Source organism: Pteropus medius, unplaced genomic scaffold, assembly GCF_902729225.1.
Source record: "Pteropus medius unplaced genomic scaffold, Ma_sr-lr_union100, whole genome shotgun sequence".
Taxonomy (NCBI): Eukaryota; Metazoa; Chordata; class Mammalia; order Chiroptera; family Pteropodidae; genus Pteropus; species Pteropus medius.
The window spans coordinates 54,238,776-54,263,607 of NW_024349800.1; the positions used below are offsets into that span (position 1 = coordinate 54,238,776).

The 24,832-nt window shown below is 53.4% G+C and overlaps 2 protein-coding genes across 9 annotated transcripts in view; one reads left to right on the forward strand and one right to left on the reverse strand.

Moving 5' to 3' along the window:
* Positions 1-5,619, forward strand: part of LDAH (lipid droplet associated hydrolase) — an 85,297-nt gene extending 79,678 nt beyond the window's left edge. For 3 of the 8 annotated variants that reach the window (XM_039887753.1, XM_039887760.1, XM_039887757.1), the window contains one exon: positions 2,786-5,619. In XM_039887753.1, the coding sequence (XP_039743687.1) occupies positions 2,786-3,004 (219 nt within the window). In that variant the 3' untranslated portion in view covers positions 3,005-5,619. Of the gene's footprint in view, positions 1-790; positions 880-2,785 lie in introns of those variants that run through there. The other 5 variants (XR_005658336.1, XM_039887755.1, XM_039887759.1 and 2 more) reach the window with 4 other exon arrangements.
* An 11,529-nt stretch (positions 5,620-17,148) lies between these two features.
* Positions 17,149-22,016, reverse strand: GDF7 (growth differentiation factor 7). Its single transcript, XM_039888130.1, has 2 exons — positions 21,487-22,016; positions 17,149-18,766 (listed from the first exon to the last, which is right to left on the reverse strand). Exons 1-2 carry the CDS (start codon positions 21,869-21,871, stop codon positions 17,811-17,813), a joined length of 1,341 nt encoding a protein of 446 aa, XP_039744064.1. The 5' UTR covers positions 21,872-22,016; the 3' UTR covers positions 17,149-17,810.
* Positions 22,017-24,832: the final 2,816 nt, after the last annotated feature.

Sequence of the window (24,832 nt, forward strand, 5' to 3'; positions counted from 1 at the left end):
TCAACTTAAGCAAGTTAGTCTCTCTAAGCCTCAGTTTCCTTTTCTGTAAAATAGGGATAAAATGCCTTCCTCACGTATTATTGTAAGGACTCAGTGAGCACAGAGGTTAGCTCAGAGCCTGGCACATTATTCTCAGTTTTCATCAGTTTATCATTATTCATTGTGATTCATTGTTATATATCGACATGAGAATAGCACACACTCTTAACTACTATGCTTTGGTGTCATTATTCCTTTTTCTACTTCACCTGTCCTCCCCCATCCCCCACTACCTCCACACACCCCATACTTTTTCAGTTTCCTGTTTAGGGTTACAGGTGCAGAGTCCTCTGTTCAGATCTATTGCCTGTGACTTATAATCTATAGAGAACAGGAAGTATCTTGAGCCAGTGTATATAAAGGCATTAGAAATAGCCACGTGTTTTACTTGTAAGCCAAGATTTTCATAGAGAGCCCTTCAGTGAATGTAGCCTGAAGAGGAACTGGCGGGGCGGGAGGCGGTAGGGGGAGACATTATCCCACCAGTACTTAGAGGTTTAACCAAATATGGCTCACTCTAAATGGTTCCTGGTCACAGAGGAATCAAATAAAATCAGATGAACATATGGGGAATCTAGACTCTTCACTGTTAACGCTGTCTTGCACACTGACGTCACTTTGTGTTGAGGTTCCTAGTACCGGCCGTGGACAGTGTGCGCCCCATAAGTACTTGGTCACCACCTATCTCTTGGTACCGGGAGATAGGTGTAGGGTCCCTGTAATCTGTGTTTTATTACTCATTCTCAACCAGCTGACACCTTCACGCGTGAGGGGAAGGGTGGCATTGCCCCAGTGCTGAGGCTCATCGAGCTGGACTTCTCGTTGGAGACATTTCAAGTTGTAATTATCTCCCTGAAAAGTAAATGCGAAGTTCTCCATAGAAATAGGCTGAAATGTTAGGCAGAGAGCAACAGTGACGTTGTTCTCTTTGTCACAGCATCTTTGTAGGGAAGACCTTCCCTGCCTTGCTGTCCTTACAGTTGACCCTTTTGTATTAGGGTTTTTCGTAAGACTCCAGCACTACAGCTTGTACCGGTACGAGGGTTCCTGGGTGCCTTTCTCAGTGTCCAAGTGTCTTCAGGCCAGAGAGCGCACTGGAGCAGGGGAACAGAGCTGACGGACTCAAGCCCAAGCCTGAATTTCCAGATTTCTCAACACAGCACAATTACTCATTACCCAGTGGACGATAACATGTATTTCCCATATCTTCCTGCCAACGCTTGATCCCCCACAATCTCTTTGCTATTGTAGCCAGAGTAAGTTTCCTACCATTCAGATCTAATCATGGCACTTCACTGTGTGAAGCCATTTGTCAGCTCTCGTGGACTTCAGAGTCAGGTACAACCTCCTTAGCATGGCACAGAAATTCACCTGATCTCTCTCTGCCTTGCCAGTCTTATCTCCTATCATTCTATATTCCAGCCATTTCTGATTACGTCCAACTTCCCAAGCATGCCATGCTCCTTCACACTTTTTACGTTGCTTGGCCTGCTCCGCACAGTGTGCTCCCCCAGCCTGAAGAGTCAACTCAGGCATCGACTCTCTGGGGGTTGTCTTGTGTACATGGTGCCTCCAGCCTTCCCCCACCACGAACTGTCTTACAATGCTTTCCAGGTTCCTAATACAGGGTAGATGCTCAACAAGTAGTCGCTGAACAGATTAATCAGTAAGGGTTTGAGTGAGTGAGCGAATTTGGTATGTTACGGAAACTACAAGTGACTGTAACTGGCCACTTAAGGGCTGGAGCTGGGCATAACTTTTTTCAGTGATGACGAATGTCATCGGGTTCTTACAACTAAGTTGTTATTTTTTTGTAGAAATTATCACTATGTACCCCTCTGAATAAGATCTCACTTTTGTTGCCTTTTTTTCCCAGAAATACAGAACTAGAACATAGTTTTTAGTAAAGAATGATCTAGAACTAGACACACATATATATACTTATTATAATTGTGTGTGTGCATAAATATACATATATACATATATACATGCTTATATATGTGTGTGCCTATATACATGTATATATACATGTGCACATGTGTACACATGTCTACACGTATGTACATATGTGCACATGTGTGTGTGTATCATGGGCAGATATAGATCAATCTTAGTAATGCCTCAAAGGAGGTTCTGTCTCCATCCAGCCTGCTTGCTGCGACCCAAGGGATGATTAGATCACCTCCCCACTGAATCGCCATTCTCTCCCGCTGCGTGGAGGCCATTCGTAGACACGTCGTAGACACTCTCAAGTTCTGATCACATTTCATCTGCTACATTGAGAAGCTAGAGTCTGTCTGACTCACCTTTGCATACATTCAATGGACTTGTTCCATATTCCCGCCGTGTGGCTGTATGACAACTCTTAATTGAATAATGAGTGGTCCCTAGTCACTCAGTGATTTTTGTCTCAACAACTCATCCTTGTTCTCATCTGCCATCTCTCCAGTGTCCACCCCAGTCTCAACACACAGCTTTGCTAGCGAGTCCCTTCAGTGACTCATGGGTGATCTGTCACACAAGTCTCTGTCTCCCTATGTGGCTTTGTTTCCATCAGATACCTCTTAATTCACTCCCACAAACCATGAAAGCTCACTGCCTTGAGAGAGCCACTCTCTGGAAGGAGCCTTGGGACTAATTTATAGGGCCAGGCACAGGGACTGTTTTTAGAGCAGGTTGCTTGTGTCATATCTGTATTTGGAGGGTAAAGTATTTTCTAATGAAATGTTTTCATCTTGTCTTTTAGCTTACATTCTACTATGGTGCTAAAGATGCTTGGTGTCCAAAAGAGTACTATGAAGACATAAAGAAAGACTTCCCAGAAGGAGATATTCGACTCTGTGAGAAAAAAATACCTCATGCTTTTATCTTACACTCTTACCAAGAAATGGCCGACATGGTGGCAGACTGGCTTAAGGACGATCTGTCCAAAATTGAAACGGTGACAGAAGAAAACCAGGACTGATAGCTGGCACGTAGAGGCGATAAGTATACTGACTCTTTGTAGCAAGTAGTGCACTTAGTAGGTAAATGTTTAATTTTGATGTTTAATAATCGGAGAGAAAAAAAGTGAGAACCTCTCGGCTTACAGTCTGCCCAACCCCAGTTCCCCGTGCTACCGTCTGTGGTAAACACAGTTGATGGAATATTCCATAAATTTAACCTCACCTTTTCCAGGACTCACAACATGGTGACCTAGATAGGTCTCTTCTGTTTGCACGAGACGCCCAGTGGCACCGCTTATTTTGGTAGGCAGGATCGTTGCAGACAAAAGGAAGTCTAAATTTAGTTTATTTTAACTGATTTACCTTATAGAATGGCTTCTCCTAGAGGAAATTATTAAATAACTACTAGAAAATGTAAAAGAGATCAGTGAATGTTAAGTGTATAATCAGATATGTGAAGCGTATGAGATCATGAGAAGGACATACTCATGTACCAACAGCAGGAAGTGATGAGCCATGGATCTTGGCAGCGGACCTGGATCTCTCTTAAGGACAGAAGTTGAAGATTAGCCCAGACTAACTTCGTAAAGGCCTTGCCTGAGATCATCAGAATCAGGCTGAATACCAGGGCAGCCTGCACCCACCTGTTCCTACCTTGCAGTACATCGCAGACCACCAAGTCGGCCTTTTGTCTGAACACCAGTGGCACGAGCCCAAGGAGAGCCAACATTGGGGGAGGTGCTGCTCATCCCCACCTCTGAGAAGCATCCCTGAGGAGTGTGACTCCCTCATCCACCTGCCTTAGACAGGGAATGAGGTTTGACAGCCTTTGCCCTGGTCAACTAACCAGAGAAGAGTCGTTCGAGGATCCTGACTCTGCCTCCCCACCACAAGGCAGCCAGCCAACTCTGTGCCGAGCCTTAGTCTGCCGGACTGTGAGCTCCCTGCATGCTCCTCTTCTCCAGAGCCAGATGCGGAGTCCCTGGACTGTCCCAAATCAAGCCTGTATGTACCCACCACATGCAGTTCCTCTTCTGTGATTTTTTCAGTGAAACTCCACTGAGGACCAGCAATGAGCCAAGTACTGTGCTATGCATTGTGTATAGAGTTCTTAGCTATATTATGGTTCTTTTCTTCTGAAAATCTTCTAGTAAGTAATTTCCAAAAGGGCATCTTTACATTGCTGAATAGAGGATTACCATAAATGAGTTCTCCATTTCTGCATTAGCTGTGTTGGTTGGAAATAAATCGTTTTACTAATGAACCAAAACAAATCATTAAATTATGTAAATTCACCTTCTCTGGAAACCTTGAGGTCCAGTAGAGAAGAAGCTTGCTCTCTGGCCCAGAGTAGGCTAACAATTTTGCTGCCTTCCCCAAATTGACTCAATCCTGAGGCCTTAGGAGCCAATAAATCCCACTGACTACAGTGATGGTTGACCATGGACCAGAAACATTGGGGTTTTGAAATCCCTCAAACATTATCATTCTTTAAGGACAAGAGGATGTTGGCCTTCCTCTCAAAACCTGAAGCCCCCTGATGAAAGATTCAAGTCTGATATGCTGCCCACACCACAGTGAGTGTTGAATGAGTTACTCTCTGTCAGGGCCTCTCCATCAGAGCAAGCAGCTCCTCGGAGGGGAAGGTCCACGCTCCAGGCATGGAGTATTCTTGGCCTTGGAGAGGAGCCAGGACACTCAGAGGCCATTGGCTCAGGGCTGCACACAAAGTCCTTGTTGGCATCTGTGTGGAAGGTCTAGAAATCTGACGTTAGAAGCTAGGGCTCATGGACACCTCACTGTCCTCACTTATAGGATTAATAATGATAATGCATTAATAATAATGCATACCTCATATTGTTGGAAGAATTAAAGTAGGTGATAAAATTAAAGCATTTAGCACAATGCCTGACCAAGAGTATCTTCTGAATAAAGACTGGCTGTAATAATAATTATTATTAAATATCACAATCATAAAAATGAAAGACTAAGATTTATCAGCAGTGGATGAAATCCATTTTCCAGAAGCATCTCTGCCGGTATGTTCCAGTTAGCCCCATGGCTGGTCCTCGGCAGTAATTTCATATGGAGTTGTCTTCTTCTGTTCTCCGTCTGCTTCGGGCCGTGGGAGAGGGTCTCCAGAGATAGCCCCCTGCGCTTGGGCTGATACCCAAGGCAGGCAGGGCCCTCCGTCTGCTTCTCTCAACCCTTGGAGAGCCAGCGACTTACAGAGGCTTGATTTTTCTTCACCTTACATTATATATAAGATTAAATTTAATTCCAGATTAAAGGAGACTACAAAGACGTGACCACATAATGCAACACCTGATTCTGGATTAGGTGTTTTTGTTACAAAAAGCATTGTTGGGACAATTCGCACGATTTGAATAGGGTCTGAAGATCAGCTGGGAGTAAGAGATGTTAATTTTCTGATTTCAACGGTTGCGTTGTGGGGGAATAGGGGAATGTTTCTATTTGTAATGACATACCTGGGGCGATGGGGCAGCATGTCACTTTACTCTCAAATGGTTCACGGGGAAAAAAACATTCTTTGTACTTGCGACTTTTTTGTAAGTTTGAGATGATTTTGAAATTTATAAAAATAATTATTAAAAAGAAAACCATGCTCTCTCCTACATGTCTTTCATTGCTTCTTTTCCGTAAAGTTCATTTCTTCCAAGCAGTAAATGGAGACCAGGGTTCAAATCCTGAATCTGTCATTTATTGGGTTTGGGATGTCACATAGACTTAAACTCCCTGACCACCCACTGCCTCCACCCCCGACCTGTCTCCTCATCTATGAAAGCACTTTCTTCAGTTTTGCATTTTGGATTCGGGTAGGGTTTTCGTTTGTTTTTATTGGAGTCAAATCAGGTCACGCATATAGCATTTAACGCCCGTTTTATGGTAGATGCTCTATACAGTGGTACCCAAGAAAAAGGATAGCAAACTTGTTTTTCCATTGCTGTCTCTTCTCTTTGGTGCAGTGGAGGATGCCCCGAGATATCTTGGGTTCTGCATTGTTTCACCCAGCCTGGAACTTGATTCTTTCATTCTTCGCATTTCTGGTTCATACTGCGGGCAAGGGGGGCACTCGCTCCCCTGGCTGAGCTTTCTGGCCCCGGGCCATGCAGCCCTCCCACACACAGCCCAGGATGCTCCAGCATCACATCAAGGAGCTTACGGTCCATCTGAAATAGATACAGGAAGCCAACCAATTCTTAATAACACCAGGCATCACCTTTGTTCCTGGCCTCGCACAGAAAGAAGAGGACATACTTGGGGGAGGGGGTGGTAAGGAGCCCTCAGTGGCTGGAACTGAGTGTGTATCTCTGAGGCCTTACGGCTGAAGCTCTCCTGCAGGAGGACAGAGGACGCGACAGCGTTCCCTTTCCCAGGAGACTGAGGTTCCTGCCTGTGCCCCATAGAGATGTAGGTGAGTGATCAGGTTGGTCCAGGCGAGAGCTGGTGTGGACCATCGGCCTGTCCTCTTCCACCAGACCGAAGGCATCCAGAGCAAGACTGGTGAGGCCTGAGAAGGCTCTGGGTTGCCGTGGTTCTGTACAGAGCCAGGTCCTGGAGGGCGATGGGGAGGAGGCTGCTGCTCGTGTCAGAAGGACAGAGAACTTGGCCGGGCTTGGGGGAGGGACGAGTGAAGCCCGAGAAAGCACCCGCTGCTCCCCCCACACTCGCAGTGTTCTCCTGAGGGCCTCACAGTCAGTCCTGTGAGGCTGTAACTATACTCACTTCACAGAGTACCACGGAGGCGCAGAGGTCAGTGACTTGCTCAAGATCTCACAGTTCCTGAGTGACAGCTGGGATTCCAATGCAGACCTGTGTTCCAGAGCCATCCCTCGTCCTTCACCCTTCTCACGGCCTCATGCTGCCTCCTGGAGGCAACAGTGGGCAGCCTCGCAGGCCGGGCGGGCTGGGAAGGGGAGTCAGGGAGGGGCCAACGCGGGCCAGGTTGGCAGGACAGCGAAGAGTAGAGAGTTGGTAACAACTGAGTAGTTGTAAAAGAATGAAAGATAACAGACCGGTTTTGGGGGGCGGGGATGCCGCGGGCACTGGATTGCAAGGAGGAACGCCTGCGAGGCAGCGGGAGGCAGCGGGAGGCTGCACCCAGGCTGCACCCAGGCTCTGACCCTCTGCAGCCCTGGGAGCCGCCTGGTGCTCCAGACGCACCAACTTCCGTCAGCACCTGGCCAGCGCCTGTCTGCTCCCCTGAAGGTGCGCCGAGCTCTGAAACTTGCAGTCAGCGGCTCTGTTCTGAGAGCGCCCACACCTCTACCCCACCCGCTGGAGACCTGGCCCCAAAGACCAGCTAACTGCTCCTGCCTCCCAGAGCGCTCTTCCTCCCTCCCTTCCTCCCTCTGACCCTGACCCCTACGGTCCCCTGCCATATCTCCACTGAAGTACCTATGTTATCGCAGGAATTAGTTTGTACCAGTCTGCTCCTCCCCACCCCAGTCAACACTCCTTCCTGCCCTTAAAAGGAGCCCTAGGAGATGAGATTTGTGTCATCTCTGTATCCTCAGCGCTTGTAGAACAGGGCCTGCCACGTGCAATAGTCAGTACATTTTGTCATCTAAGTTAATAAGTTTCCACCACACCTAAGAGCCAAGCTCTCAAGAAACACCGTTCTCAGTGGGTCAGGTGATCGATCGGGGACTCGGTCTCAGGGACTCCCACTCCCTCAGAACTGAGCTCGTACGTGGGAGTCTGAAAGGGACTTGCTCTTTATCCCTTCAGTGTTTCCCCAGGCCAGCTGTGCACACAGCTGGGTCGGATAGAGTCGAGGACATGGACAGTTCCCTTTCTGGCACTGAGGGACTATAGGAAAGCGAGCCCCGCACACCTCACGGCCCATTCTTCTTGTCCCTCCGGCTGCAACTGTTACTTCCATTCTGTGATCGGAAGCCCTCTGGAGTTTGGGTATTAGCAGCTACCAAATATGCGGTTGTTATTCGGTTGTTATTCACTGAGTGCTCACCCCGAACAGCACCCCAAGTGGGAATTACAGCAACAATGCACGGCCCGTGCTGGGGGACAGCGCTGCGTTTCATTTGCTCTGCATTCCTCAGACATTGTGGGGAAGGGGCTTGTGCTGACCTCCCCGCTTAGGGACAGACTGCCTTGCTGGGTATGTCTATGGGAAAATTCCTCTTCCCTGGCAGGGGAATGTGACCCTGTGGCTGGGGTCCTGACAGCCAGGGGGTGCGGCGCACCTGCAGGGCCCCCCTGCCCCTCAGAGGGACTAGGATCCCGCTCTGCAGATGCAGCCCGCTCAGGCCCCGCGGACGTCTGGGCACCTGCGTGTGATCAGGACTCCACAGCCTCTCGGTGGCTGCATGCTGGTGACACGTTGCAACGGACGACGGGTTTCTCCCCGCTCACTGTTCCTCCAGCGCTGAGGAGTGCAGGATTCCCAGGGGCGCAGGAGCACAAAGCAGCCATGCCCACGTCAGGCAGCCCCGCCTCCCGGTGCTCATCCTCGCATGGCTGTGAGCAGGTGTCGGGTTGTCGGGGCGTCGGGGCGCACCAGAAGCCAGCGTCACCCGCTGTTAGCACCAGTCATTGCAGGGCCTTCTGGGCACGCTCTCGTCAGTGACAGGAAACAGGATAAATTCTAAATGCCACCCCCGACTTCTCTTTCTCCCCGTAACTGCCCCTTCTCTGCGGAATGTGTAATCCTCTCACCGCAGAAGATGGGGTAGGTAAGTGGAGACTGAAAAATACGAAAATGGAGAACACCCCAAAGATCCTTAGACACAAAGCATGACGAGACTTTACACTTTTCAATGGCATGAAGTTTATATATTTATTGTACGTACCAAATGAGTTAGTCGAAAGGTGAAAGTCATTTTTCCTCCAAAGGAAGAGACTTCTTCTTTTAGTATTGGTGAAATTAAGCAGAAACAAAGCAGACTGTTTTGATCTGCCTTTCTCTAGAGAAAGACACATGACCACAGCGACTGGCATTAACACACTCCGGGCCCACTGGAGCTTAGTGGACGTGCTTCGCCGTCGCTGTGAAAAGCCGGGTCGCACTGGCCTGATCCATGTCCCAGAGGTGGTAATTCTAGTAACAAGACATCGCGGGGGCAACTCCCTGTCATCTTACGCTGCTACTATTCTGTCACTAACCCTCTCCCAGAAATACCTAAGGAACAGATGAAATAGCTTCCTCTTTCATCTGTAGGGAAAAGTTGAGTGTGAGAGCCGGATGGTGGTGTTAGGCTGTGTGCTGGGTCCTCTCCTGCCCAGTCTGAGAGAGACGCTGAAGGGAACAAGGTGATGTCACTGCGCACAGATCTGGTCTGGAAAAGTGCTGAGCAGGATGGCCCCGCAGCGTCTGTGGCACGGCCTCGGCCTCGCTGGTTTCCCACGCTACACGACTGGCCTTGCACAGGAAGCTGCCACACTTGGGCCCACGCTTCGGGTTTCAGAGGCGCGACGGAGCAGCCTGCAGAGTGACGTGCTTGTGCTTCTGAATCGACAGGTCCCCCAGCAGCCTGCTATGTGCGGAAGCAGACACCCTCTCCACTCAGACTATGCTGGCGGTGACAACGCTCACGCGTTACAAGTGACGGTGCTCATTTCCCACTGCGTTTTGGCCTCTTCTACCTCCCCGTGCGGTGCTTTCATGCAGCGTGGGGCTGTGTACAGGGACATACGCAATGTCACACCAGTCACAAAGACCCAGGGAGCAGCGGTGCTTTGCCTCAGGCCCCCATCCCGGTGGATGACTCCACATTAAAGCACAAGGTGTTTCGAGGGGGAAGGGTCAGCATAAAGACTGATAGGCCTGGAGCCCCCAGGTGGCCCCGTTTGAACGAGTCATTCTTGTTTCCCCCATGTGGTTGACCACTGTTCTCGGTGTGAGGGGTAGGAGCGGTCTGACACAGAAAGGCCAAGCAAATCGAGAGTATTTCTCCAAAAACCCGTCAGGATCAGTTTTATCAATAAAATATTTAATCAACTTATCTGTACAAAATATCAAAATGGTTAATGGCGAGTATACAGGCATGTTTCACAAATATATACTGCTATATAATTGTCAAGAAAAATAGAGATTGCTGTTTTACAGTTCATTTACATTTCGATATGTACAACCTATTTAAACTTGAGAATACGTACACACCGTGGATTTGTACCTGGCCTTGGCGAACTCCCTGCTAGCTGGCCTGGGCACAGGCAGCACTCACGACATCAGCTCCTGCTGCCCAATAAGGCCAGGCTGGGCAGCAGGGAGACAAACCCATCTCCAGCCCCCAAGCCTCGGCATTCTGCTCTGACCAAACCAGTTCTGGAAGACTGCTGACAAAGGAGATTTCTGCCCACCTTAGATGAGGGTTTAAAAACCTCACCCCCTTCCCCATCTTACTCCGGATCCAAGCTGACAAACAGGGAGCGTCATTGCAAAACGAAAGGGACTTCTAAACCCCTCCAAAAAAGTAATTTGTTTTGTCTGTAGCCGCTGAGGGAAGGCGTGTTATTGAGCTGTGATGGCAGCACTGTCATCCCGAGCTGTGTGCATTTCCTTGCATGCGCTTGTGACGGGGCAGGTGTCTGTAGTGTCAGATGCTCCTACCGCCCACCCGGGACCTGCTCAGATGGCGACGTGCCGGAAGCTGGTGCTAGAGTTCTACTGAAACCATCATGATGAGAAGAGCTGCTTCTTTACAGCCTTTTTTTTTTTTTTTTAATTTTCAGAATCCCCTGTTGTCATCTGCTGAAGGGCAAATTGCAGTCAGCATGTTAATCCTTCTAAAAAAAAAATGCATCAACTTTTCATTTGGGGTGAAATACTTAAGCTAAAAGACCTAATGTCACTCAGTTATGATTCTTTGTCACAGAAAACACAACAGCTGTTTGCACCACAGTATAAGGTGAAATACAAAAAAAAAAAAAAAAATGCCCTAAAGATGCTCGTGTCCGACGTGTGATATAGTCGAGGTGAGAAGTGCCAGAGAAATTCCCTTTTCCAGGGTCTCTGTTCCTGGCTTAGAAGAGTTGAGTATTTCCCAGCCAGAAAACACTTTTCACCCCAAGCTTGCTTTCTCCCTGAACTGCATCATTGTCTAAACAGAACGCTGAATGACTGACTTCGCTCCGACTCTGACAGGTCCTAACCCAGAAATACAATTTGCGAAGCAGTAAGCCCTGCTCCTGGGCGCACGCCCTTCCTCAGGGAGCCTGCTCGCCTCCAGCCAAGTCGCTGCTGCCCGAGCCACGGGGGGAACTCAGACACATGTATCTTTTCCTGCCCTTGACAGCTGTCAGTCACTCAGAGATAAACAGGCAGACAAGGAAAGGCCTTCGGCTGCCCACGTGTGAGAGGTCTGAGAGAAGCCAGACTCATGGGAAGGAGAGCATATACGACAGCTACAAACTATAGATACTGCCCTGCCCAGCCTGTAACCACAGAATGTCCTCAAGGGAAGTTTAGCCGGTGTCCCTTGGATGGGTCGGTGTGTTTGCCTCTCATTCAGCAGGACCTCTATGAATAAGCCTTCCAGGGAGTCTGGTTTTCATCAGCCACAAGCACACTTCAGCCCCAGAAGGCTCGGCCAAGGATCCAGATTCTAGTGGCCAAGTGTCTGAGCCAGGTCCAGGACCAGAACAGGCACCTTGCTCCCTTCTTTAGATGCAGTAACTGGGTGTGGCGTGGCCACCGCCGGTCAGATGAAATGGCGCAGAGATGATTCTGCAGAGAACACAGCCCCTGGCCCACCTCCTGCCTGGCCAAATCTCCAGCCACCGCTACCCCACATTCCTGTTTGCCCGCAGCTGAAAAGGTAGTGAAATCGACATGCACAAGCAGAACAGCTGGCCGCCTCTCGAGAGGTCCGTACTGCCAGGCCTAAGGGCGCTGGGGACTCAACCAGCGAAAGCTTTTCCTTGTTTTTCTGGACAACTTATTTTGCATACCGTTACTGACTTAGAAAAAAGGATTAAAAAGTTTCTGCAGAAGGAAGTTTGTCAGGCAAAAAAAAAAAGTGCAAACTGTGTCATAGACCAGCACACGAAGCTGTCCTGCCAAGTCACCTAACTGCAGAAGCACCTCTCAGGAGTATCCGCGAACTCCATGACCCTCATGCCTTTGGGGGTGGGGAGGCGGGAATGCGTGTGAGAGAAACCAGCCCCTTCTTCTGCCAGCACAGAGCATCACTCGCGCCCACCGGTGCAGGAAGGGGCCGGCAGGACTGCTCCAGGAGGTGTGCACAGGCAGGAGGAAGCGGATGGCCGCCCGCTGGTTGCGCTGCTGAAGACATATTTGTACTTTTCAACAACTATAAGCAAGATCTGAAATGCACACTTATTTCCAATGACCTTATATTATACTCTCTTACTCTACACGTCCCAGATTGCTCTCCTGTAGCTGCTGCTGCCACCATGAAGTACCACCCCAAACTCTGCCTGGTCAGCAGATTCTATGGCCAAGTCACAGGCCTGCTGTAGGCACAGCATCTCCACCGGCAACTGTGGGCTGGGCGAGAAGATGAACTCACCCCTCAGGAGCACAGAGCACCCCTGAATGAGTGGTCAGAGCCCACACGGCAGGTGTCAAGCCCTCAATCACCACCACAGAGTTCCTAGGCCAATTTCCAACTGCGTCCCAGCAGCCGCCTCCGTGTAGGTGACTGTCTGCAGACGAGACATGTGCCCTCCTGCAGAGAACAGGCTCTGCTCACCCAGAGCCTTCCTGGCCGTTACCAGTTCGTGCAGTGCTAAGTTCTGGGCACAAGTGAAAGTCCAGAGAGGCACAAAAGGAGGAGAAGACTAAACAGCGGGAAGGCTCTAGGTACAAAAGGCCGAGCTGTCTGAGAAATTAGAAGTAACATCTTTTTGACTCCCTTCTTCTAGTGTTTCTTAATGTTAAACTCTGCCACCATTTCCAGGCCATAAGAAAGAAGAGAAAGGGGCTCTTCTGGTGTCTGTCCCGGGTGGACGGACATGGCCATGGCAACGAGGTGGCTGAGGAGGGTGTGGGGACCTGCTGGGGACCTTAGACGGACTGGCTTGTCTTGTCCAGGGGCTCTGGGACAGTCCCAGGTCCCTGTCTGGGCTCCCAACAGGCCACAGACTTTTCTTTCTTCTGCTGCCCACACAGAGGGACCGGCAGCAGGTAGGAGCCTTCCCAGGGCTTGGTCTCAGAACTCTCAGCCCGAGTGCAGCCTTACTCACTGGGACTCGAGCTGGGTTGGTAGTGCCCCTCAGCTGGGACACAGGATGGGTCGTGGCTTTGGTGAGCCGAGCCCACCCCTGAAGTCCTGGCCGCCCCTGCACCTGCCTTGTCCCAGGTGGAAATCAAAGCAGTATCCATGAAGCACCAACAAGAGCTACGAGTCTACGAACATACGCTCACACACGTACACTTGAGGCACGAGCTGCAACACTTGAGCGAAGAAGCTCTGGGACAGGGATCCGGAGGGGACATTTTCCATGAGCAGTCACAGTTGCTCTGCCTCTGAACTATGTGAGTGGGCTTTGGACAAAATAGACGTCTAGAACCATGAGCTGGAGAGCTCCTCACTTTACGGGGGCAGAAGCTGAAGGCCCGGACAGGGAGGTGACTGCCCATGACTTGCCTAGACCTTGTGGAGCTCTACGGCAGGTGGCAGGTGACTGTAGGGGACAGGTCACTCCTGGGCATGCAGAAACCCACAGTGGGCTCAGGCTCTAGCACGACTAAGACAGCCCTGAGAGGCGATCTACTTACTTCCCACTCACTCCCGACATTTCCTAATAGCCGGGTCCACTGGTCCGCTCTCTTTCCTTCCCAATCCAGACACTTTCTGAGATGACAATACAGGCCCTTTGCTCCCTCTGACAGACTACTACTTTGCAGAGACTCTGTCCTCGCCCACCTGACGTCCCACTTGAGGCCCCCGGGGCCAAGGCCATTTGTGGCCCAGAGACGGCCGCCATGCTTTCTCTTCCTCTCACTGGATTTTCTGGAGACCAGATTCAAGCAAGAAAAAGAGTCTGACTTTTTCTGTGCATGAGCTGCTCTTAAAGAGAATTCCATTCTTCTCCCTGCTTTAAGAAGAAAATCAGTCCCTAGCTATTTTCTGCTATGAGTGAGTGTGAATGAAACTGCGAACAGGATAAATGATTTTCAGGATTTGAACTATACTCCAACTACATCCACGGGGTGGTCTGCACTCTCTCGTGCACCTACTCCTGACACCACCTCCATGAGACTGTCGTGTGAGAAGTCACTGCACTGGGGTTGATGGATGTGACTCCGCCGTCAATTGATCCATACCTCTTCTCTTTCCCATGGCACCTTAGCATTAAAATGCCAGAGCGGCAGGGTGAAGGGGACCCCGTACATAATGAAGGGGCACAGCTCAAACCCGCTTCCCCAAGCTAAGAGGACAAAGCCGGCCAACCTCTCCGAAGACTCAGCCCCGCTGCTTGGGAAACTGGAATTCAATCCAGGAAGCACGTGGGCATCGGTGGGCATGGCCGCCTACCAGTGTAGGGGTCTCCCTTAACGCCGAAGTGTGGCTACCAGCAACAGTCACCAGACTGTCCTGGTGTATGGCAGACCCAGCACCAGCCCTCTTCGGGCCCCATCTGGCCTGCCCTGTGCTCCCCATGCTGCGATGCCAAGCCCTCCTCTTAGCACCAGGAGTGGTTCACGTGCTCTCAACTGGTAGTCCGCGATTCTCCCCAACGAAACAAAACATTTGATTTACTTCAGGAGGAATACTTTGGCGACCAGGATGGGGGACAGAGGGCTGCCTTCACTCACAGTCCCGACACACTTTACTCTGCTCGCTAGCAGCCAGCTTGCCCATCAGTGAGGACTGGAGCTCCCACTCCCCTCTGCCTGGAAGACAGACAGACAGTCCAGGGCACTACCAACTGTGCCGGCAGAATCCCTTCTCCACATCTTGACAAAGCCAGTCTAACCACATCTCAGCAGCCAAAACCTGTCTGCCTCCACACATGGTGGCCTTTTGGCTGTCATTTTTACAAACTGAAACACATCTTCTCCATGCACCTACTTTTAACTCTGAGAAGCCAGAGGACTGAGCAGCGTTGGGGGACTTCCGTGGTCCCCGGTGGTTACATGCAGCTCCAAAGGAAATCCAGGAGGCATTCCTTTTGTTTGGTAAGCAAAAAACACACTGAAGCCATCAGAGCCACTGAAAGAGTTGTCACTGGCCAAAGACAACAACCACCCCCTTGCCCTGGGTACAGCCTGGACTTAAGACACAAGAAAAAGACACTTCTCGGAGAAGGAGGTCATTAGGAAGAAACAGAGAAAATGGAGTTTTGTTATTGTTTTTGCCATAAAAAGCTCAGGCTAAATCAAGAAATCTCCCCCAAAATTGTTTTTTTTTTTTAATTGAATTGGACGATATTTTATTTTATTATCGTTATTTTTTTTTTAATGCCTACAGCACCCGGTCTTCCTAGGTGGTCACCCATCCAAGTACTAAGCAGGCCCAACCTTGCTTAGCTTCCGAGATCAGACGAGATCGAATTGGATGACATTTTAGAGATTTTCAAAATTGTTTTTTCTAGTCACTAAAAATGTATCAAGATGGTTGCTTTTGTCCAAATACATTAAATGCCTCAGAATTTCTTCAAAATAATATTTAACTATAATTTTTCATTAACTCCCTTTCTAAAATTTCTAATACTACAATTTTTATTCTTCATTATGACAGATATCGAGCAATCACCATGCAATCGTTATCAAAATCATAGTTTTTAAAAAGCGAGAAAGGCTTCTTTGGCAAAATCCATAACTGTAGGGGGACCATCTTGGCCTAGTCACTAAAACTGAGCACTGGTGTACCATTGCAGCCACTTTGGGATTTTTGGTTTTTATTTTTTGTTTTAACCTGAAGAGATTTGCATTTTCTAGTTACTTATAACCACCTACATAGCCACAGCATATACATTCACATTATAAATGTGGGGGATTTTCTCCTTTGGGGCAATTTTACAGGAGAAAAAGGATTCAGATGGGGCCCTTAAATAAGCTGAATCTAAATCTTTCCGTTTCTCTCTTTCCCTCCCCCTCTTTCCCTTCCTCTCTTCCTGTCTCCCTCCCTCTCTCATAATCACTGAGAATTAAAATTTGTGTAACTGGTCTTAAACCTTAGCATCCAAGACAAGATGAGTAGAATGAATGCCTCTCAGGGACCCTACAGGAGAAGGCGCAGCACAGCCTTAAACAGGAGCGCCCAGGAGAGCTGCAGGGGTTTTCAAAGAATCATTGGGAGCCCCAGACAGGTGAACCTCAACTTACTTCTCTTCCTTCTCTCTCCCAACCATTTACACAGGCCACAAAGGACTACAGGGCAGAAATGAACCAAACAAAGCTATGAAAGCTGGCATGTTCAAGCTCCCTTTTACATGGACGAACAATCCTACCATCAACAAGACTCTTTGAGGCAAAATAAGGGGGCCTGGGGAATAGGGTTCCAGCGCTGCTCCCCCATGCCCAGTCCTGGCCCTTCTGAAGGGGCCATAGCAGCTGAGCTGCAAATGCCCCTCTATAGAGCGAGAAGGAGAGGAGCCGACCTTCCTTCTGCTCTTAACCACTGGGCTATGGGGAGCTGAAAGCTCACAAAAGCACTTTTGTGTGGCCTCATTTTCCGTTACCATCACACTGCCAAAAACTACAGCAACAACACAGGCAAAGCATGTAAAAGCCGACACAGACTTGATAGCTAAGCACAAGCACATGTTGGCCCACTCTGAGTAAGTGCCATGAGAGGGACAGGCCTGAGTCCTCTGAAGGAGCCTGCCCAGGACACCTCCTTGCCTCTTGCGAGCCCCAGGAGCCTCTTAGGCAGCTCCTTAGGAAAACCTCTCCACAGGTCTCTAGGAAGAGCCATCGCGTCCCCCTTTCCCCATTCCCAGCCACTGCAATGGCTTCCTCCTGAGCTCCCCAAGCCACTGCCACCACCTGGCACTGCCAGCTGAGGAGTTTCCCAACCTGGCAGATGCACCCCACCCCCAGTTTCATGTCAGATCGGACTGGCAGTTTAAAACCTCTCCCCCATCTCACTCCTCTCCCCCACAAAAGAAAATGGTTGTTTTTTTTTTTTTTCCACATTCTAGATCATTTCTAAATGGAACTGATTTGTTAAAAAGGATAGCGCTGACCTTTGCAGAGATCTGGGAAGCTCCACAATGCGTTCTTTCTGACAAATGTTCCCTTCCAAAACTGAGGGGCCATTGGATTTTAAAAGTCAAAGAAAACAGATAAGGCCTTTTGCAGCGGTTCCTTCCGAGAGTGAACGGCTTCGGCGCCACGCAAACCTTTGGAGAGAGTGTTACAGCCGACGGGTCGGTACCAGGTGCAGCACCAGGAACTCAGGGCCCAGCCGGCCGCGCCCACACTCGGCCAAAAACAAAAGGGGTTGAGACGGAACTCACGCAAGTATCCCTTTAATTCACTCACTCTGGAGCCCCCGATTCCCTAACCCGTTTCCACCCGATTTAGTGGCTGCTGTTGTAACATTAACACAAACACCATCTTCTCCCCAAAGGGGGTAATGGGCGCAAATAGTGCTCTGTTTGCAGAGTGCACATGGCTGTGACATTCGCTAGCATCTCTTCCGGGGCTCTCCGATGCAGTCCACGGCAAACGTGTGCAAGAGTGAACGAGTGTGTGGGTGTGAATGCCGGTGTGACCGAACGTGCGCTCTCCCTCCTCCGTGCTGGCACCGGGCCAGAGTCCCGCCGCGCACCCACGCTGGGTGACAGGCCCGGCCCGAAGCTGCTCTTCAGCAGGGGGTCCTCGGCGGCGGCGCGGCTGCCCCTCCCAGGCTCGGCCCGGCCCGCATGCTACCTGCAGCCGCACGCCTCCACCACCATGTCCTCGTACTGCTTGTAGACCACGTTATTGGCAGCGTCGATGTAGAGAATGCTGATCGGGCTGAGGCGCGCGGGCACGCAGCAGGAGGCCGGCGCCGCATCCGGCGCCATGGAGTTGAGCAGTGTCTGAATGATGGCGTGGTTGGTGGGCTCAAGGTGCGAGCGCAGTGGGAAGTCGCAAACGCCCTCACAGTGGTACGCCTCGTAGTCCAGCGGCGCGATGATCCAGTCGTCCCAGCCCAGCTCCTTAAAGTCCACGTGCAGCGGCTTGCGGCTACAGCGGCTCCGGCCCCTGCGCCCGTGGCCCCGGCCCGCGCCCCCGCCGCTGCCATGCGCCGCCCGAGCCCCGGCCAGCGCTGTCCGCCGCCGCCTGCGACCGCCGATGACCGCCTTCGGCGAGCCGGTGCCGGGTCCCGGGTCGGGCGGCGGCTCCGCAGCCCCGAGAGCGCGGGCCTGGGCGCGGATCTCCCGGAACAGGCTCTCCTTCCTCTGCGACCGCGAGGAGACCACGAGCAGCGCGCGCTCCTCCGCAGCCGCGCCACCTCCGCCCCGCAAGCCGAAGCCCAGCAGCTTCAGTGCCAGCGGGCCCTGCGCGGGACCGGCCACTGCACGCAGCAGCAGGCAGAACGCGAGGGTGGCGCGGGGCTCGCGGCGGTGGCGCCGGACGGCGTCTGCCACGTCGAACACCTCCCAGCGCGCCCCGTCCAGGGGCTCAGCCGCCCGCGACTGCAGCAGACGCGGCGCGCGGGCAGCCGCGGGGCACGTGGACAGCAGCAGCAGCGGCGGCGGGGGCACCGCGTTTCCAGGGCCGGGCCCCGGAGACTCGCGGCGCAGCACGCGCAGCTCGGCGCCCACCACCTCGTCAGCGTCGGAAAGGCTGGACACGTCGAACAGGAAGCTCTGGCCGATCTCGGCTGCCGACTCGTCTGCAGGGGACGGACAGAGAGAAAGAGTCGAGTAAGAACTAAGTGCGCGCTGCCGGCCGCAGGGCCTCCTAACTGCAAATGGCCCGACCTCCGAGATGCGGGACTAAGGCCCGCTGGAGCTGGCGCCCATCCCCGCGTCTGGGCCCCGGAAGGACAGCTGCCAGCCTGGCCCAGAGGAAAGGGAGCCTTCACCCCGGCTATCAGAACCGGGCCTTTGGCTCATCCAGCCGAAAAGTCCTGCCACTGCGACAACATTCACTTATCGCTGAGCCGGGGGCCAGGAGCGCACCCCTGCAGGCGAGACCAAGGCTGAAGGCCACTGCAGTTGTGCTTCCTGCCTCAGAGCCACGGGTTTGCCAGGACTAGGTCCGCGGACAGAGGCCCAGTCGGCGCATCAGAGGTTAGTGCGCCCCTTCCAAGGCTGACTGTTTGCCCGAGGTCCCGCGCTATACGGGGACTGCTCTTTATTGCCCTATTGAGTCCCAGGAGATCCGCGGAGTGTCCGTTGTGCAAAGAGAAAATTCTCGTCCCCCGAAAACTCTGCTCCTCTGCTCCCTATCTTCCCCATCTCAGCCTGGACATTCCAGCCGGCCGCGGGCTCCCATGCAGGCTGGGGACCCTAGATTCGTCCAGTAGGGGAACTTGTCAGCATGACTTGAGATCCTCTAGCGTTTCCAGCCTCCTCGCTTTGCTGAAGCGGAACTGGGGCCCGGCCTGGCCCAAGGTCTCAGAGCAATGAGAGCAGCGGGTCACGATCAGGAACTCCAGGCTCAGCTTCTCCCAGTGTGTCCTTGACCTCCCGATGGAGGGAGAAAGGCGGCAAAGAAGCGCAAGAGACGTTTTCGTTAGGGGTTGGAGCGGCGGTGAGCGCCTTGCTGCGGTGAGGGCAGTGGGCCCAGTGAGGTCTAGCCTCCAGGACCCGCGGTCCCTTCCCAGACTTATCCTTTCCCGCTGTTATCACTTATCTCGAGCCCTCGGATTTTATTTCTGGTCGTGTGCACTTTTTTCTTTTGGGGCTCAGGAAAAAAAAAAAAAAAAGAGGTTGAAATTCCACCAAGCAACAGATAAGGAGCTCCCTTTGAAGAGGGTCATATGGTTTCGTTTTGCCCCAAATGCGGAGAGACTGTGCAGACTCCCCCCACCATTGGAGATTTGCTCGCCAACCCGGGACGCCAGGCCCTTGGCTCTGGAGGTCTGAAGTCTGGGCCCTGCCGGTGGCCTCTGGGGACCTCAAGCAGCCTTACTCCAAGTTGAGGCTTAGGGTGGAGAGGGAGGCAGGAGAGGCAATGGGCAAGTGTTCCCCCTCCACTGCTTTCTTCCTGAAGGCTTGCTAACTGGAGCACTTTCTCTGAGCTTCCCCACAGCTTCTCCCTGCTTCGGGGGGCTGCCACCGCATTCCCTCCCTCCAGAGGAAAGACAGGTAGCCTTACTAGCCTTGTCAGCCAAGTGGAGTGTCCCAGGAAAGGAGTCAGCTCTGGTTGAGGCTACAGTAGGTCTAACTCAACCAAAGAAAGAGCATCTGGTGCCTCTCCCAGCCGAGGGCCCTGCACACACCAGCTCTCATAGCCTGGCAGCCGGCACAGCAACATTAGGGCAGAGGCCTTCCCTGGGACTAGACAGCAGGATACTGAGCACCCCAGTATCCAGTCCAGGGGGCAAGCAAGGCCCTCAGAGAATGCTTGAAAGTTCCCAACAGACTATCGGGCCATTTGAGTGCAGGATGTCCCTGTACCCAAAATAAAGCTCTGTGTGTGTGTGTGTGTGTGTGTGTGTGTGTGTGTGTAGATGTGTGTTAGATGGAGTGGGTGATTTGGTCACTGCTCTCAGGCAGGGCCCATCTACAGCACTACTTGCTTTCCAGCCCCATTTGCCTTCCTTTCCTGCTTTGGATGCTTGGTCTCTGGCTGGATAGAATTAAGGCCGAAATTACTTGCATTTCCTCCTGAAATTAGTTAAATCTTCTCTATCTGTCTGCTTTAATGACTTCAATAGAGATTAATAAAATCCAGATGACACAGCAATCACCGTGGCCTCATCCACGTCCTACCTTTGGAGGGCCTGGCCCAGAGTAAGGTGGGGTGCTTACCCGGGAGAGGCCTGCATTCCTGCACCGTGGCCGGCCCTGCTCTCCTCCCCACACAACCCGTCGACGACCTCCGACTCTGCCAAGGTCCCTGCGTAAGGCATAGACAACCATAGCTACACACCTGCACCCTGACGCGGCCTGCTGAGAAGAGCCCTCTTCCTATCTGGTGATGCCACCAGCCTCTCTGGGGCCATATGATTTAGTCTGATGCCTGCCTGTGTCTTGCATGTCTCTGCGTGTCCCCAATTTGTACGACCGCCACGAGATTGCTACAATAAAGCAGCGACCGCCACTACCACTGAGCAGCCTCTCTCGGCCGAAACCCTTCCTCTTGCTCCTCCGGATCTCCGACTCAACCTGTCTCTTCCTCAAGGGGACCCGCCGGCCGCAGGGCCAAGGCGACCCCCGCAGAGGGACCTGCTCAGGCCTCTGGGGCCGGGCCCCGCGAGCTGCTGCGGGTCTCGCCACAGTCCAGGCGCGGCGGGTTCCGGTGCGTGGGCCTCGGCGAAGTTTCTAATATCTGAGGCTGGGACGGGGGCCGCGCCCCAAATGGAATGGAGCGGGGGCACAGCTCAGGCGGTGGCCTCCACCCAGGACCGGTTAGGATGGACGGGCGCAGTATAGGCGTGAGTACCTTGGGTCGCCTGGTCTGCGAAGCCGGTGATTGTGTCCGCGCGGCCGTGGCGCCCAGAACCCGAGGTGGAGGCGGCAGCTGCCCCGTCCGGAGTCCTCCCGGCCAAGCTCCGGTAAAGCGATATCATGAACTGGTGGGGCACCACCGAGCCGTTCCTGAAGCCGGAGCCGGCTGCGCGACGCACAGCGCGAGCCCCCGCAGCCGCGGTGGCCGGGGCAGCGGAGGCGCCCGCAGCCGCGGCGACGGTCCGCCCGCCGCCGCCCCCCGGACTCCCGGCCGTCCCTGCCCCTGCCGCTCGCAGAACGGCGGCCGCTTCGAGCCCGTCGCGGGGGCGGCAGGCGCTCAGCAGCCAGAGACACAGCGCGGCGGCCGCGCTCAGGTCCATGGGCTCCGTGGGCCAGGCGGGCGGGCGGCGCGGGCTCCGTGGCTCCGGGAAGTCCCCCGGCGCCTTTTGAACATAGTGTTTAATAATGGGGGAAGTGTGCGCAGCGAGCCGCGGCCCCCCCGCCTCTCGCACCCCACCCCCGACCGACGCCCGGAGCAGCGCCCCCTGCTGAACACTCCAGTGGCAGCGCCGCGCCCCCCTCACGCGGAGTCCAGGGCCGGAGGCTCTTCCCCCCGCCCCCGCCGGATCGCTGCGACCCCACTCTCGACAGGCGAGTGATACGGGCCGGAGGCTCCCGCCACAAAACGGGGCCCCGCCTCCTTTCCCCACAGCCTTGCGAACCAGTCCGCCCACGTTGCGTCCCAGCCAAACTCGCCATCCGGAGTTAGAGGCTCCGGGGCACGATGCGTGCCCGCCCAGCTTCTTCCCCGCTCCCCTGAGAATCACCCGCCCCTCCCCGCTGCTTTTCCGAGAGTGCCCGAGAAGCCCGAGGTGGGGCGGCAGAATGGCTCGGCCAGGTCCATCAGTGCCGCGACTCCGTGGCCAACGCGCACCGAGAGGCCACAAGGGCGCGCGGAGGCCCCAAGGGCGCAGAGGTCAAAAGGGCGCGCAGGGTTGCCACAAAGGTGCGTTTGGGGTCACCAGTTCGGCTGTTCAGCACCCTGCCACAGCCCCCAAAGATGGGAGCGGGTGGCCAGAGCAGAGGAGGGGACCCGTAGGGAATAAAGCCAGCGGCCGCAAGGGCAGGGCAGAAGGACAGATGGACGTGGATCGACAGTCGGAGAGCGAAGGTTTGGGCGCGGAACGTGAGCTTAAACGGGAGCCCATCCTAAAGGATCGCAGGACTCCTGCGCGGGAGTGGCGCCCCAAGTCATCTGTGCGTCAATTTTGACTCCCTCCTTCTAGGGGTCGGGCTAACAGAAACAGGCTACCGGGTATATTGGGGTGCAGCCAGAAGCCCGGACGGCGGGCAGCAAAGAGCCCCGACTGGCGCCTCTGTCCTTCTTCGCCCCGCCGCGGTTATTGCGCGGGGCCGGGGTCGGGGGAGGCAGCATCCCGGAGCGCACTCGCGCGGGCGGCGGGGCGCTTGGGTTCAGTCCATAGCCCGCACGTTCCCGGGGCCACGTCTCAGGGGCACACGCAGGGGAGGGTGGTCGTCGGCGGGTGTCCGCTCAGCTCCACCCGCAGCCCGGGCATCCCCCGGGTGCCGGCACGTCCGGCAGACCGACGTGTCACCGTCTGGCATAGGACGGGCTGAGCCGAACGGACCCCGAAGCAGAGCAGGCGCGTCCTTTTCCTTTAAAGTTGCATTTGCTACCGAATTTGAAATCTAGACGGGCTCAGTGCGTCACGGTCACTTCGAGTGGGTGGTTAGCGTCAATGCGACGTCACAGGATCCAAAGCTGGGTGAGTTCCGACTCCCGTGCGGGTTAGCTGCAGTGACCCACAGAGACACCCGGCCCTGGGAGGTCCCGGGAGACTCTGGCCCAGGCTCTTCCGTTCCCTACACCCACTACTTCGTCCCAAGCGAACTCCTCCCACCGTTGTTGTGGCCATCCTGACCCCTGCGGAGACACGGTGCCCATCAGCTTAGGACTTCTGAGCCACTCACAACCTGGGAGGTATAAGGACAGAAGGAGAGGCCTGGTGAGGGGTCACTTCTCGGACCCCAGGCCAACCCGGTGGGCGGAGGAGAAAGGCCTGAAATTAGCATGGGAAGATCTGGGGCTGGGATGACCAGAGTTTCATTAACCCGCCTTCTTCGGGACTGGGACTGGGACAGAGAGCCAGCGACAAAGCATGGTCACAGGTTCTTCTGGGTGGTGCTGGTTCCACGTTGCCAAGAACTGATCACACTCGACAGGGTTCAGCCTGGAGCTTCCTCTTGGGGACTGCGAAGGGGTGGGGGGAGCCTTTGATAGGTGGGCTGGGCAGGAGGGACACCTGGAAGTTGTGGTCTGTGGGCTGCTAAGTGCATTATGAAGGGAAGTGCCTGTCCTCTGCGGTGCCCAGCAGACACTGGGCAGCTGTTGATGAGGCGCAGAGGCAGGTGCAGGAAGTTCAGAGAAGGGTGAGAGACAACTGGGGACTGGCCTTCTAACTTTGTTCTGCGCCAGTCTGATGACCACCCCCCTGACCCCTAGAACTCCAGACTCCAGCTGTCTCAGAGAGAGAAGGTGAGTTTGGCTCCAACAGAGGAGAGAAAAAGGGAAAAGGGCGGAGGACTGTTTCTCACCCCACGGATCCTTCCCTGGGAGAGCATTTTGTTGCTCATCCATTCTCTACAGGAGCTGTTCGCTTTCTCTGAGCACCAGGTCCTTGATCCAGGTCACAGAATCCCGAGATCTGAAAGAACCTTTTGGGTTACTCAGGCCAACTTTCCATGCCATGCCTGAATCATAACAAATGCTACCCAGGCAGTGCTTGCATACCTGCACGGACGGGGAGCTCGCTATCGCAGACAGCCTTCCGACAGCTCTGAATGTGAGGATATTCTTTATACTGAACCATGAGAGCCACGACATCTCTTAAAGGCACCGTTGCTGTGGGGCTTTACACATCGTCTGGAAACATGAGCCTGGCACATGGCATTGATGCCACTTAGGAAGTTAGTCTTGGATTCTGCCAGCTAGAGCCACCTTGCAGTGACCTTCAGGAACAGGAACTTGGGCCGATCCCAGGTGCAGCCTACTCAGCCTCGAACAAGTGTCTCCTGCCACATCTGGACATCCGCCCGCCACCCATATCTGATAACGAGAGCAGGAGGGGGCCCCTTAGAGATGGCCTGCTTTACAGCTTACATTGTTCATATGAGGAAGCCAAGTCCCCAAGGAGGGGAAATAATCAGCACCCTGTTACTTGGCATCACAGCCATCTGAGATAGGGGGTCCCCTCTGTGGTCCTATGCTTTTGCTCTCTCCATGTAATTCAGAAGGTCTCACTGCAATTCTGCCCTGGGTG

What these genes read in the sequence shown, in the direction of transcription:
- GDF7 (XM_039888130.1), bottom strand. Translation starts at nt 21,871, where the DNA reads ATGGACCTGAGCGCGGCCGCCGCGCTGTGTCTCTGGCTGCTGAGCGCC. An exon ending in CGCAGACCAGGCGACCCAAG is followed by an intron (nt 18,767 to 21,486) that starts GTACTCACGCCT and finishes CGTCCCCTGCAG; the next exon opens with ACGAGTCGGCAGCCGAGATC.